Here is a 15,717-nt window from a genome sequence, read left to right on the forward strand (position 1 = left end):
GATATTTAGATTACATATTTAGTGTAACATAAGGGCATAAAGATTCAGTACACAGAGAATCACGTAAGCGTGTGTAGGAAGATAACTATCCAAAATGGCGATTTTCCTAATATGGAATACTAGCAGGATCCTAATATGGAATATTCCTAAATAGGTTCATACGTATGTAAACTAGAAATGAAGAAGAATAACTGAATTGTAAGTTATATTAGACCTGACATTGTTTTAGACCGAGCACCAGGGAAGTCTCCTAGTTAAAACGTTTGGCATTTGTGTTGTCTGTCTACAGGGTGTCCATAAAGTCTGGATACATGGGGAAAAGCACAATTTAGTTAATTTAATGTTAATGAACAATATTTTCTACATTTCTGTGCTGTTCACTGCATAATTTGATGTGCTTTGCAAGATTAATGTAAACTCGATGGAATAGGTCTGAATTGCTGTCGATTTCAGCACACCGACTGGTAATGCGTTCTGTCAGGTGATTTAAATTTCTAATCTTCATCGAATAAACCTTCTCTTTCAGCATATCTCAGAAAAAGAAAACAAGTAGAGAAAGATCTGGCGAATGAGGGGACCACTTTACATGACCTCTTCTCCCAATCCAGTGAGGGAAATTGTCATTCGACCAATCTCTAACAGTTGCAGCAAATTGGGCAGGGGCCCCATCCTGCTGAAACCAGTCTGGCAGCCCTCACACAAACGCTCAATTTGAGGCATCAGTTTGTCTCTCATCATGTTTAGATAAGTCTCACTAGTTATATGTTCATCAAAGAAGAAAGGCAATAGCATGGAACGGAGTTTGTCCAACATACTGCCTGTTTCTTTAAATTTGGTGATTAATTTCCCGACGGCAGTAAAACAAATAGGTTGACAATGAGGGTGTCGAAGGTTAAATTCTTGCGCAATTTTGCGATACGATCATCCTTTTCATCCAATTAAGGGTACCAACTCGACTCGTTCTTCTTTAGTCAGTCGTCATTCAATCTGGAAAAATAAAAACAAATTGCTAGAATTCCCTATTTGCCCAGACTTTATGGACACCCTGTATATGGGTATCTGTTTGTGTGTGTCTGTGTGTCTCGCGATAACTCCTGAATGCATGAACCAATTCGAATAAAACTTTCACAGATTAATTATTGGTTTAAATGTCTCAACTGCCGTGTCGTCTACAGTGCTAAGTGAAAAGAATAGCACGACAGTACCGATTGAAGTAGTGAGTCCGTCACCACAACTACAGCCACAGCATCGCAGCACACGTAGTCGGAAACCAGGTGGGCAAAAATACTTACGAGTACTCCGCACAAAAACGATTTAGAAGCTGCCTCAACTTCATCACAACGGGTCTTTACCTCATGATTGCAAGTAATTAAAAAGATGTTTAGCTTTCTAAGCCCCACGCAACAAAATCCAATCGAAACAACCAAAGAAAAGGACTTTACACTACTACAAATTAGATAGTTAATCCGAAGAGTCAGTGAGAAACTTGAACGAAAGTAGTGACAGTTTAAGTGATCCTACTGATGATGACGATGATGAGGAAAGCGGACATTGTGGTAAATTGTAGTCGCTTAGTGCAGGGGAGGGAGATTGGTTATAATGCCCAGTTTGTAAAAGATAATCCTACGAAATGTCTCCCATGAAAGGTGGAGAAAAATATGTTTGTGGCCATTGTTCTGCAAAGTAAAATTGGAATCAAAATTTAGACGTCATAAGACACGCTAATCCAGTATGTTTGAACTTTTTCTTTTATATAGTTTTTTTTTTTTTTTTTTACTTTATTTGTTGCACGTAGTTTGATTCCCCGAGTGTTTCGTTCTATTATTTTTATTATTGGTTGTAGCTAATAAACATGCTTATTCCAAGTTAAAAGATATTATAGCTACTCCAAAAGTTAAAATAAGTAGATATTATAGCCTATTACAGCAATTTACAAACATAGACCTAATAATGAATAAGTCAAGTCAAGTTCGATAATTATCTTTGTACTACGTAAAATTCTGGTATTTCTACTGTTTTAACTTTTAATTATCTTAAGAATGTTATGTAACTTTTTGTGTACTTGTCTTATAGACCTACCAAATATGATATATAGGCTATAATACCTACAACATTTGGATAATTAGGCTATAATATTTATTATGCAACATTTGGATAATTCGAGCATGGGCACGATCCCTAATCAGACCGCCCATCCTGAGTAAAGTTTTTCTAGTTTTCCTCAGTCCTATCAGGTGTATGCCGGGATGGTTCTTTTCCTGAGGTCTAGATCGAGTCCTTTCCGATTCGTAGACTTACCTTAAGGGCCGATGTGATCTCGGAGTTAAAGGCTCGAACACTACCTTTGCTCCTTTCCTTGAACTAATAAATAAATTTATTTCTTAAATAAGCAAATAAATTGATCGAATGCATTGCCCATGCTCGAATTATCCAAATGTCGCACTGTAGGCAGACGCGCATATTTTGTTCTAGTATTCCATTTTAAGAACAGGTAGTGTTCCATATTAGGAGCGGGGTGTGCCTAATATGGGAAATTGAGTTTCTTTCAATTTCGTAATATTGTACAAAATCAATAATGTGGAACAAACTTTCATACCTGTATTTTGTTTTACAAAGGTACCACAAGTATTATGATGTATAATATTTTTATTCTGGAATACACGTTTCTAAGAAATAAAGAAGAAACAAAAAGTATTCCATATTCGGTACCTTTACCCTATATATATATATATACTAACGATTTCTTGTACAGTCTTCTACACCTTTTTCAAGGAAAGTACTACACCATTTCCTTCCACAAGAAATTCAAGCATCGAAAAATATGGTATTCAAGAGATAATTGATGCATCTAATCTAGTTTCTGCTAAATATTGTAGGGTAATACAGAAATTAAAGTTGGAATAAGGTTAAATAAGTAGAAACCTGGTGGTTCGAAAAGCTAGATACTTGCTCCTCCCTGGCATGAGTAACAACACACTAATGGCTATACCCAAATGGATTACCAAATTATCCCAGTTTGTTCACCTTACCGTAAGTGCACTTGACATGTTTCAACATGTTAAACATTAGCAAGTTATCCAGCACACTCCTAGTTCACAAACATAGAACAGGACAGGACTAAAAAGATACGTACATTTCAAACTAGTTTACCCCCTCCATTATTACCTTTTTACATCCGCCACTGAATCAGATCATTCAAATTCCTGTTCACTTAACAGAAAACAGAAATAAATAATTCTTAATATAAAACAATGGGCCAGAAAATAATGGCGGTTGCAGGTAACTGACACCGTTAATTCCTAGCACGATGCCGCGAATCAAGAAGCATGGTGGATGAAAACGTTAAAAATAATTGAGAGGTAATTTTGTATGTGCCCACTGCCTAAGCAGAAAAATACTTGAGACTGAATAAATGAATCACGAAAAAGCTATTAATTTGGTTATTCTTACACCTACAAGGCCCTCCACCCTCACATATATGAGTGCACCTTCAACCTTCTCCGTCCTTCTTGAAAAGAATCCCGGAAGAATCAGTCATATTTTGCTGATGACGCAATTGCCTGTAAAATCTCATCCTCACTTTCTAACATACTCCCAACTGCTTATGTTCTACTTTTACTTTCACACCTGTAATCCTCCTATTCTTTCTTTTCTCTCTTTTTTTAAACTCTGTCTACTTGAAAAGAAAGAAAAGAAAAAAAAGAACTATGTTCCCTTTTACTTTCAACGCATCCTAGTAACCTTGACTTCTTTAGTTCTTTCTTACTCGTCTCGGTAGATGGCTCTCACTGCCTATTTCTTGCGGTTGCGTTTTTTTTCTTTTTTTTTTTTCCTTCATTTAACGAAGTTTCATCACTATATGCAACCTTTAACTGTTTTTAACGCAACATGAGACAATTTATGCAATGTCTACTACAACTGTATCCATAAAATATACGTTCTCACTCCATTTATCTCTTTTTCTTACTTCCAAAATATCCTAATATTTAAGTAGATTTTAATAGTTTGGATTCTGAGTACATTTTGCAGTGTCATACGGTCGAGGGAACAGGACGGACTATAAGCCCCATAAAGCAATGTTTCTTTCAGACATATTTTCTTTCAGTGGCGGATCTAGCCGGGACCGGGGTTACTAGGCACCCTAGTTTTTTGAGTGGCAAAAATAATTTAAGCTATTATTTAAATATTTTTTGAAAGTTTATAGTAAACTCATGATATACCTATGGTAGCCTGGATTCTGGCTGGCATCCTCAGTTTTCTAGATTCGCCACTACTTCCTTTTCTTCCCCCGGCTTGGCCAACTTCTTTTTCCTTGTCCCTGAAGCTACGTGTAATTAAATTGCCACTATATGTCTCTTGTAACAGGCATTTCCCTTACGGTAACAGATAATGTTCTAGTGTATTTCTCTTATATTTTGATTTTCCCCCAAGGACAAAATTTTCTGAAAGCCTGCCTACCCTAAAAGGTAACTAAAGGAGAAGAAACTAGTTTTGGTTAACATGAAATATGGGGTTAAAAATCAAATACGAACTTAACATTGTTATGTTGTGCGTTTATTTAGTGGTGTTAGAAATTTGGAAGTTAATAAGCGTTAAAGTTTAATCGGTAAGTGCCGGCAGTACTGGTTTAAACTACAATAGGGATTTTTTAAAATTATTTTCTTTCGTCGTTCTATTCTTGTTCTGATTTAATCAGGAGTTAACGAACCTTCTCTAAAATGGATATCGGAAGAGATGGGTAAAGACCTTGGAGCCCCCCGCTTGCCCAGACTCCTTCTTCCACTGTGAAGTTTGCTTGAGTCGACGCATTTGTATTCAAATCAGGAGTAAAAATGAAGGGGAACGTGGGGGAACGTCGTCCTCCCACCTCCAAAAAATATATACGGCGTCCCCCCAGTTTCTAAAAAAATTACAATGGGCAAAGATAGGCAGGGGGCTGGCGTGAAGTCATGCCGCTACCTACCGTCCCCCCCACCTATTTAGATCCACTTTTACCCCTGATTCAAATCCTCATTTATGTCTTGTTAAATGATATATGACAAATCTGAATGCCCTCCTGAAGTTATAGTAAAACAGCGCCAGTGTTTGGGGCTGAAGGTGGTGTTAAATCTTTCCGTATGCTAGTACTAATAACCCCAATTCCTATGTGCATCGAAATCTAGTATAGAGCCTTGTGTCAGTTCATTATTTAGAGATGAATGTTTATTTTAGCGTCGAGAACTTAGAGCTCAACGTACAATCCAAGGCTCAAGAACTCCCAGTGGGAATCAAACCCTGGTGTAGCTCTAATTATAAAAAATCTTGGGCAAAAAGACTAATACATAAATTTTAAAATTTAAGTTTTATTCGTATTACAAGTTCAAATAGTTTTTATTGGGTGTAACATAATCTACCTTTCCCCATACATAGCATAGCATAAGGCATTTGTACACAAACACTTTAAAACACAAACCTAAGAAGCTTGTTTGCAGGAAGTTTTCCAAGCGTTACCTGTTATATTTGACATATGCCTTGCATTTAATACCTTTAAATATACATTGTACTAAGAAGTTCTATCAGGTAAATAAGTTAAATATTCCAGAAATAATATTACAATTTTCGTCATAGTATTATAAGATAAAGTTTAAAATTATTAACAGTCTACCATTTTGTTCAAATTAACAGCAATTATAATTAATATCAATTAATATACAAGACTATAAATTAAATAATGGGCTAAGTAATCCTTGCAGAAATGCGAATTTTAAAATCAAGGGCAAATTAACTAGCAAACAGAGAGAGCTCATTTGTCTGAAAAGAAAAATATTTTTCAATCGTTACAGAGTAGCAAAATTGAATATTGCAAGAAATGAGAAACTTTCCTCTAGTTCAGTGGATAGCGCTGGTGCCCTTGGAACACATGACCCAGGTTTGATTCTCAGAGAGAGGACGTTAAAATTTAAACGCATTACGGTAGATGGATTTCCAATTTAACGTACAGGATCACGTCTCATCATACAGCCTCGATGTTGACAAGGAACGCTTAATTTCTATCCAGCACCAGTTCAACAGAATGTCTTTCCGAGGGCGTGCGAGGAAATCAATCTTGAATTGATTGTGGGGATCTCAGGTGGATAAATGGTTAGCATACGCGTCTTCAAAATGGAGGATTAGATTTCTGATGCAAGTTCTCGTGATTAGAATTCTACGTAAAAAAAGGTTTACATCCTAAAGAACTTCGGTGATTGAAACAGGAGATAAATTCAAATCGATATATATATATATATATATATATATATATATATATATATATATATATATATATATATATATATATATATATATATATATATATACTACAAAAGTATTTTAATTTGATATTTATTTTAGCGTCCCTTTCAGCAGCGAGGCTATATGAGGCAGCTTAAAGTGGAATCCGAACCAACATGAGTTTCCACCGGAAATTGAACCCGGGCCTCCCAAGCCAAAGGCGCATACGCAAACAACTTAGCCACAAGGGAGCTTCTACAAAAGTATCGAGGTGAATGTGGATAAGATGTATATAATGACAAGCCCATTTTTTTTTTTTTTTTTAGGACTGAAATATCGTAATTACCAAAGACAATTATTTTAAAGTAGGACATGTATCTCAGAGTGCCTGAGTGGCGCTAACTCTCGGTTTCGGTTCAACGTTCAGGTACCTGTCTCGACACAAAACTGAGGTTTGGATTCTTAATTGCTGTTGCCTTTAAGACGAGAAATCGTTCGTCTCGTCTCGTCTCGGTTATTGTCTCGAAAATGAGACGATACTGGAGACGAGAGATATCACGAGACGAGACGAGAAACATAGCATTTCTCATCTCATTTGCGAGACGAGATTAAAAATTTTACTAATGTAGTGAGCAACACTAGTTCTCATCACTCTTAAACCTCAAGTACTGTTTCAGTATTACATGATCCATAGTATAAATTGATAAAGTAAATCGTGCTATTAATATGAAGAATACTAATTGATGTTCTTCTCGTATATATGTGAGACGAAAAGTTTTCCGAGAGAGACGAGATAAATTTTTCGAGGATCGACAGCAGTCTAATTTCCCGTCTTTTACAGCCTCGCAGATTGAAAGCGGACGTTACACATAGATCAGTCTAATAAAATCCAATATATAACAAAATCTAATTCAATCTAATCCAATACCGTAAACATCACGTTCCGCCTGCCTTAACCCTCCTCAGGTTATCTGAGTAACCCATTTTAGATGGGTTGGGTTGTCTAAACATCAGAGCATTGATTAGTATGTAACTGTCTCACCAACTGCATCATTGCAAATATCTGTTTATAATATAAAATTCTCTGTCTGTGAGTGACGCTAATATCTAATAGTTAACAATCGCCTCTCCGCTACATTCACTACCTGTCTCTATGTGAGAATGTATAGTGGTGATAAAGCGGAACGTTACCGTTCTTTACTGTTTATGGTTAAGTCAGGAGGCATATTAGTAAATAAGATTGTAATTATACTTATAGGCAGCGACCTAAATTGGATTTCTTTCTGGGGGGCAAGCATTAATATGCGTATTTTGGGCTCCCTAGAAAGATAAGAAAAAAGGCCCCTTCTTTCCATCTTTCTCTTACTCTTTACGGGCTCCCGCAGTCTGTAGACCCTTCCGCACGGCAAAGTCTGAATGGCAGTTAGTTACACTCCTGGGTCCGTTCCATACATGACAAATTAATTGAGGAGACAAATCTCAAAACCATACGAACAAATATTATTTCTAGTGCCCCTAATAGTAGACATTTTTTATTGAAATTGGCCCAAGGCTCATTTTTGTTTTATTTACCTTTTGTGTGCTGTGTTGTTTATGTAATGTACTGAACCTGTTTGATGTTTCATTTATAATTTCATGTTCGTATCGCATATGGAGTAAGACAATTTGGTCATAAAATGGGCTTCCTTCGAACGGCGGGAAGCTTCCCTGTAAAGGCAGTTGCCCCCCACAAGTTACTGCCCTGCTTATAGGCCTATAAAATCCAGAAGTATTTATTCCATGTTAAGTACGATCAGATAGTTGTTATTTCTTACCTTTAGAACAGTGCCAATATTTAACAAGTTTACTAGGGGGTGCGGTGGCTCAGTGGTAGAGCGTTCATCTTCGGTGCTTGAGATCCCTGGTTCGATCCCAGCTCGCGCCGTGTGGGCTTTGTGGTGGACAAACACCGTGCTTGTGGGTTTTCTCGGGGTTCCCCTGTTTCCTCCCACTTTCTTCATTCCACCATTTCACTCATCTCTCACCGTCTCCTTTAGCCTAACCGGCATAACCATGGGACGTAAAACTTAAAGATTTCATTTCATTTTTTTTTTAACAAGTTTACTTTTGCGTAATCGCAAGTTACTTGAGCAAACAAATTAAAAATTTAGTATAAACAATTAAAACGTTTAATTAGTCACGATTTTAACCTATATACCTAGTGTAAGTCGCAAGTTCAGAGCTTGCAGGGAACAACTAATTCTTAAAATTATTATAGACCCTAATAATTGATGCATAATTAACACTAAATTAACCGTTTCTATTGCGATTTGCTTTCGTGGGTGTAGAAATAGATGAATCTTTCGAACTACTGAATAGATGAATCTTTCCACTACCATACAGTTTTTTTTTTTTTTTTTTTTTTTTATGAACATTCATCACTATTTTAAATACCATATTCTCTCAATCACGCACAAAGGAAGTTTTAAAATTAAGGGCTTGGAGAGAGATCTTAGTCGAAAGACCAAAAAAAGTAACTTCTTTGATTGCGTTCTATTTGCACAAATAATGATACAGAACTTTACGAAGAGAATTAACTAGGTGACCAGAATTTGTTGAACAAGACTACGCATCTTTATGTGGCAAAACTTTGCATAAGAAGAAAATAACTCAACTATTTTCACCCGTCAACTTCTCTTTCCTTGAGAATAAAATTTGGCAAATGTTCATGCATGATAATCTGTCAAAACTGTCCTGTGATTTTCCGTCACATAAGACAAACTTATGCAGGTATGCGACCTTGTGTCGCCTAATACCCACCTGTGTTACTTTGTTTGTTTGGTCTCTGCCCGATAAACACTAAGGACAGATAACTACAAAACAGCATAAGATCCACGAACACCAGGATAAATCAGAAGTATTAAAGCAACTGACTTCTAAAGAGGCGAGAACTGAAGGAACTACGAAAATATTAATAAAAATCCTTGTATCTGTTGTGTGATTTGAAATATAAAATAGTTGTAGCTTCTTTGCTTTCTAACAATCACCGTTAACTTGAAGGTTTTGCCCCTGAAAAATGAATTCACACATTAAAAAAAAAAGAGTCGAAGTCAACATGAAGTTGCAAGGTCTTCATACATTACTTATTCATTTTGAACTGGGAAGTCAGTTGAGGGTAAAATATACATGATTTATTACGGAGTTTCTTTTTCTCTTTTATTCTCTTGCATGGCAATGCATTGCTTCTTTCTGTAATGGAGCATCTGGCCTTGTGCAATTCTGAAATAATAATGACACGAAAGAAAAATTCAAGTGACATCTTCCGGACAGCATAAAAAATAGTCATAATGTTATGTAATTGGTAAGACAGCTTACAGTATTCGATTACGACAAATTTGTTAGCATAGTGTAGTGCTCCTAATCATTGGCGTAAGTAGGAGATTTTGCTATGGGGCATCGCTCCTTAATTCTGAGAATGGAAAGAAACAGTAGCGACATTTTGGATTTTGCCGGCGGGAGACAAGATTGTCCACCCACACAAGAGTTTCTCCTCTTTTTATTAGTATTATAGTACATAATTTATTAATATGTATGTGGTTCTCAAACCTAGTGGGATAATTGCCCCTCTCTTTCGTTCCCAAATGATGTCCCTAGAAAGAACTTTTCTTGTTCTCCAATGGTATTCTAAAAACTTCTGTTTACTTTTGTTTTGCTAGTGTTATAATAACTTTGTGTCAGTTGCGTCTTAATAGACGGTGCGACGACTCGTACATGTCCCATTCTTGGACTTTTTATTTATTTATTTGCTTGAACAACAAAAGCATTGCAAAGTTTATTGAGGACATGGTGACTGTGAATATTGTCTTAAATTCGAGGTGTGAAATTTAGTATAAAAGTTCTTAAGTTAAGTATGAGGGAACACGCGTTTTACGATTTTCAAAAAATTCGATGCTAAAAGGAGCAATCATCTGTATAACGTTCAATTTTTCTCTTGTATTCAGAAATTGTCTCATAAGAGGATTTGCTTTTGGAGGTGTGAAATTTGGTGAATAATGTCGTAATTTAACCCACCATCGGTCCCGCCTTAAAAAAATCTAACAATAATACATTTTTAGCTATAACGTTTTTTTTTTCTCAATTTCTCTTTTTTTCACTGAAGTTATTTTTAAAATACCTCCCCTACTCCTTCATTGTTGTATCAGTGCAATCGGTAGGGGTGTGATAGCTATACGTGAATGGATTTCTTGTTTGCATTCAAGATAAAATGGTGTGTTAGAAAAAATCTATACACGCGACCGATGGCGTTACTCCATAAGACGAGAATGATCGCGGGTTAAAGCAACAGAATGAGTAATCGTTTTCTAAAATTCCGCTTCTAAAGACTGGGGTATTTACTTATTTACCATTCAAATATCTGGTTTTATACACGCAAAAAAAGAAAGGTTACTAGTAAACAAGAAAAAGGTGGACAGTAACCAAGTTAGTTTGTCAATATATAGACAACAGAGTCGTGTGTCCCAGCAGCCAAGCCAAAAAGGTTAACGAGAGAAGGTGATCGTAACCTTGCGTTACAGGTTAACATTGCTAGGTTACAGTGTAATAACTCACAGGGGTACGCTAACCGATCACGTAGTTACCACTATCAATCATAGCCTGTAACCGGTAACCTTGTTAGTATGTTGGAATAACCAACTGCTCGGTTAACGAAACAGGGTGCGACAACTTTCTAACCGTGTATTTTGATTAGTATAACTTATTTAATAAATAACAGTAACAGATATTCACTCAGCCACGAGCACATCAAAAAATACAATACTAAAATAGATAATAACTACCTAAATTTATTATCATTTCTAGTATGTACTTTTTTTTTTTTTTTGTCGTCATCCCGTTTAAAGGGTAACGCCCTACCCTTATAAGCCACCAATATCACAAGTATTTATTTGTTTGGGTGATACTCTTCCCTATAAGCAAAGACGTAAAAGGATTTTGATATTTGTACCGTAAAGCAACGTAAAACGCATTATGTTTCCTGAACACATTACAAAATTATTGTTACGAGTGTGTGAATTATTTGACGACAATTACACAACTAGTAGTGCTACCATCTAGTGTGGATATTTGTACTAGAAACATGTCACATAACATTTTATTCATTTAAATCTCAGAATATGCATAAACCTCCGTAAATAAACTTTCCTTCACATTTCTCTATTAATTTATGTAGAATCCATATTTTAATAACTGTTTTCCTATTCCTTCGGATGTATTCATAATTCTTAAAACTTTTCGTTCTTAAAATTGCAAATGGCGACCTTGCTGTTTGTACTTCTAGTAATGCAGTGTTACCAGTAAACAAGTTTCGGAGGGTTAAATTTGCCTTGTGTGAAAATCGGTTGATAACAACACAGTGTTTTAAATTAAATTAACCTTCTTGAATTGGTTACCTTCTTCTAACCTATTTTATAGGTTAATAGCAACCAAACACTGGATTGTTTCTACACATTTTCTAGTAACCTTTCTTGATTGATTACCGGCGACCTCGTAAAATTAACCTTTTTTGTCTCAGAAGGGTTGTTACAAATTATTAACTGGTTCTAGCAGCTAAATTGTCCATTAACCCCTACTAGGTTACCACTTATTTTTCTCAGTGTATTTGTTATACATTATTCTTCCCGTACGAAGAAAGGAAAGTTGTGTTAATGTTTATATACCGTACGTGTTTAATAAAGATATGATAGCCTATTTAAACAAATTATTTCTTTTAACCTTCTAGTTACGAGACAGCCAACAACATTCAAGCAGAGGAAACTGGCTTTATAAAGAACATCGGACATGAAACGGATGAAGCTCAAGTGCAATACGGATCGTACACTTACACAGCACCAGATGGCTCTGTAATCACTGTCACGTACACGGCTGATGAAAATGGGTTCCGAGCGGAAGGTGCTCATCTCCCAACACCACCACCAGTTCCAGAAGAGATCCAGAAGGCCATTGATATAATTCTTGCTCAACAACAACAACAAAGAGCTGCTCAACAGGAACCGGAACTATCACCGCCATCACAACTGCAACAGAAACAGAACAGACAACAACGATTCATTTAACATTAGTCCCTATTATTTACAAACAAAATCATCATGTATCTACTTACCATCCTCCGCTTGCCATATCACATTAACAAAGATCTGTGTATATTTTTACGCATCTGAGTCTGTGTTCAATATCGTTTCAAACGCTGTATTTTTATTTAATAAAGTTCCTAATTATCACTTTATAATATAAATGATCTTTTAAAATATTTCCATACAATATTTTCACTAGTCATACAAGTTAAGGGTTATATCAATGTTGTAAGAAAGAGGAGATCTATCAAAATGGTAAACGGTTTACATAATCCTTGAATTACGCTTAATTTATCAATAATGTTATTATGTTTTCAAAGTGATAAAGTATATGTCCCCTTAAGTGCGTACATCGTAATCACTGGTAATCCACGAATCAATATCCACTATTAAACATATTTGGTACCGTAATCATTAGCAATCATTAACATGAAATCAATAATAACTGCAAACAAATAGGCCTACACATTGTCCTGTATTGAAAGTTTACAGTCTATAGAAATTGGCCAAACGAAATATGAAAGCTCTCCGAATATTGTCCTGTATCAAGGGCGCCGATTCGGGGGGTCCGGGGCCCCTCAACACTCATGTGGGCCCTTCCCATTGTATTTATGAATATACAATATTTGTCATAATATGAATGCAATTTGTCTTAAAATCCTGCAACTTTCTACATCTGCATGGGTTCCCCCAAATTTACAGAGAAATTTGCGTCCTTGTCTTGTATTGAACTTCTTTGATCAGATACAGTATGAAGGCTCTTCCAAAGCTCAACAACGTTAATAATATATTATTTTAGAGCCTTAAATTTGAAACACAAACTGCAATAACTTGTTCAAAAACAAATCTAAAAGTTAAACCTAACACACAGGCTACTAACCTCAGGATTCAGACACAGAAACCGAAATACTTTTGACCTGCTAATAACATGAACCCTCAACACAAAACTAAAGGAGCGATTATGGTATTATAAGCGTAGTTGCACCATCATACGAGTAAAAGTTAAAATATAAAACTTACTTATGTATACTTACTTACTTATGTATAAATAACATTTCCTAATAGACTGAAATGCAGATAAAAAAAAAGTAGTGAATCTTAGAAATAAATAGTTTATTTACTAAATTGTAAAAAGTAATATTTTAATAGGATTACAATTCTATGAAAATCTTATTTATTAATGTATTAAATTGTACAATTTAAAAAGGATTCCACATACTACATCAATCATGCTATATACTAGATAGCTATATACTATATACTGCATTTATTGCTACGAACTTCATGAAGCATTGAAGTAAATAAATATTATACCATCGTCACTCTAAATAGGCACTATATCACACTAACTCCCGCTTACTAAGAAAACTTGAGTATAAATTTTAATTATTTTACATGCAGAGACGTCACGGATTATTAATGCTATCCAAGTAGATATATGACAAAGTTAAAATAATGTCCTAATCATTAATACGCTCTATTTTATTCATATAGACCCTACGATTTAACTTATAATTCGCCATTTAAACACAAGGCCTTCACTCGTAAAAGCTAGTCTTAACTTTAACACATGAGAATTGGCAGAGATACGATCACTTCGACATCACTTCCAGCAGAAGAAACTGTTCAGAGCAATAGACAAATTAGAAACGAAGCTACGAAAGCAGACGGAGCTAAGGGTGGCCTTCGGTGATTTTCGGCAGGGGAGAGCGATAGTGAAACATTGCGTTGAAAAAGGGAAAGTGTTCGATTTCGCACTATTTCTGTGGCATGCCGTGCAGAAGCGTTATATTCACTGAGTGTCCTTTAATCCGAAAAAAACAAGTGTAAATATAGCATCTATTTTACGAAATACAAACGATTTCTAGTAAAAACAAAGCAGAAGGGAAAGGATACGAAAAATTTACTATTTGGATTCAGTAACTTTTAAACACTGATGAAGATGAAACATAGTAATAATAATAATAATAATAATAATAATAATAATAATAATAATAATAATAATAATAATAATAATAATAATAATAATAATAATAATAATAATAATACGAGGCAGTCCAGAAAATAAGTTTACTAGATTTTTGTAGGATTCGAAAAAAAATATTTAAATCAAAACTTTTACATGGTTACATTAGTACATATGTAAACTATTTTTCCACGTAGTCGTCATTCCTCTCGATTCACTTAATGAGACGAGGGATCTTTTATATATCTATCTATCTATATATATATATCTATATATCTATATCTATATATATCTATCTATCTATATATATATATATATATATATATATATATATATATATATATATATATATATATATATATATATATATATCTATATCTATATCTATATCTATCTATATATATATATATATATATATATATATATATATATATATATATATATATATATATATATATATATATATATAGCTTGACCAAAGGAGTCTGTCACCATCTCTTTTGCCCACTTCTTCAACTCCATGTTCACTTCCTAGCCATTTGAAAATTTTTCCCACCCATGTGCATCTTGAGGGAGGTTAACAGATGATAGTCGGAAGGCGCCAGGTCAGGGATATGCACGGGGTGGTTCATAACATCCCATCCGAATGACTCCAAAAGTTGCTTCGATCCATTGGCCGTATGCGGTCTGGCATTGTCGTGCAGAAAACAGACACCCTTAGTCACCAGTTCGAACTTCTTGTTCTGAATTGCTTTTTTAAGTTGTTTTGATCTTGTTACAAACTTCAGACGAAGATATTCCGTTCACAACGAGATAATGGATAACGATACGAGTATCGCACTTGGGGGCAGATTTACTCAACATCTTTCACGGGGGACGTTACTGTGGCCACAGTTTTTCTCGAATTGAGAAGTGATTGGGCTAGCTGAAAAAGGTAGGAGCTAAGTTACACGGCAGTGTGACCAACATTGCAATAACAAATTCACTCTGCCCGCCAGGACCTTAGTACACTTGTATTGTAGACGTTCCTCGTAATAGAAAAGAAATGTTATCGTGGATAATGTTAAAACACAAAGGAACTATCATTTCTTTCTTTCATAAATAATGTCGAAATAACTATTTCCGTCAATAAAAATGAGAAATTGGAACGGAAAACTAATTCTGAACTTGAAAGAAGGAATTAGAAAGGGATTTTTTGAAATACTTATCCTAGGTTAAGTAAGTGCAATGTTTTTGCTAAGAATAGAGATTCACCCGAATCCATGAAATTAGAAAGATGAAACATATTCTCCATATGTACGAGATTATTCGTCATCGCCATGTCACACCATGTCTCTTCAGATAACACCGGTTGACTTCGGGTCACTGGGTTTGATGTGTAACGGATGTGACTGC

General features: G+C 35.2%; 1 protein-coding gene across 1 annotated transcript in view; it reads left to right on the plus strand.

Moving 5' to 3' along the window:
- Positions 1–12,497, plus strand: part of LOC145684821 (endocuticle structural glycoprotein SgAbd-2-like) — a 28,857-nt gene extending 16,360 nt beyond the window's left edge. Inside the window, exon 3 of the mRNA XM_081757189.1 lies at positions 12,005–12,497. Coding sequence (XP_081613315.1) covers positions 12,005–12,338 — 334 coding nt within the window. The 3' untranslated portion in view covers positions 12,339–12,497. The remainder of the gene's footprint in view (positions 1–12,004) is intronic.
- Positions 12,498–15,717: the final 3,220 nt, after the last annotated feature.

Source organism: Thermobia domestica, chromosome 5 (genome assembly GCF_964235325.1).
Source record: "Thermobia domestica chromosome 5, izTheDome1.hap1.1, whole genome shotgun sequence".
Classification (NCBI taxonomy): Eukaryota; Metazoa; Arthropoda; class Insecta; order Zygentoma; family Lepismatidae; genus Thermobia; species Thermobia domestica.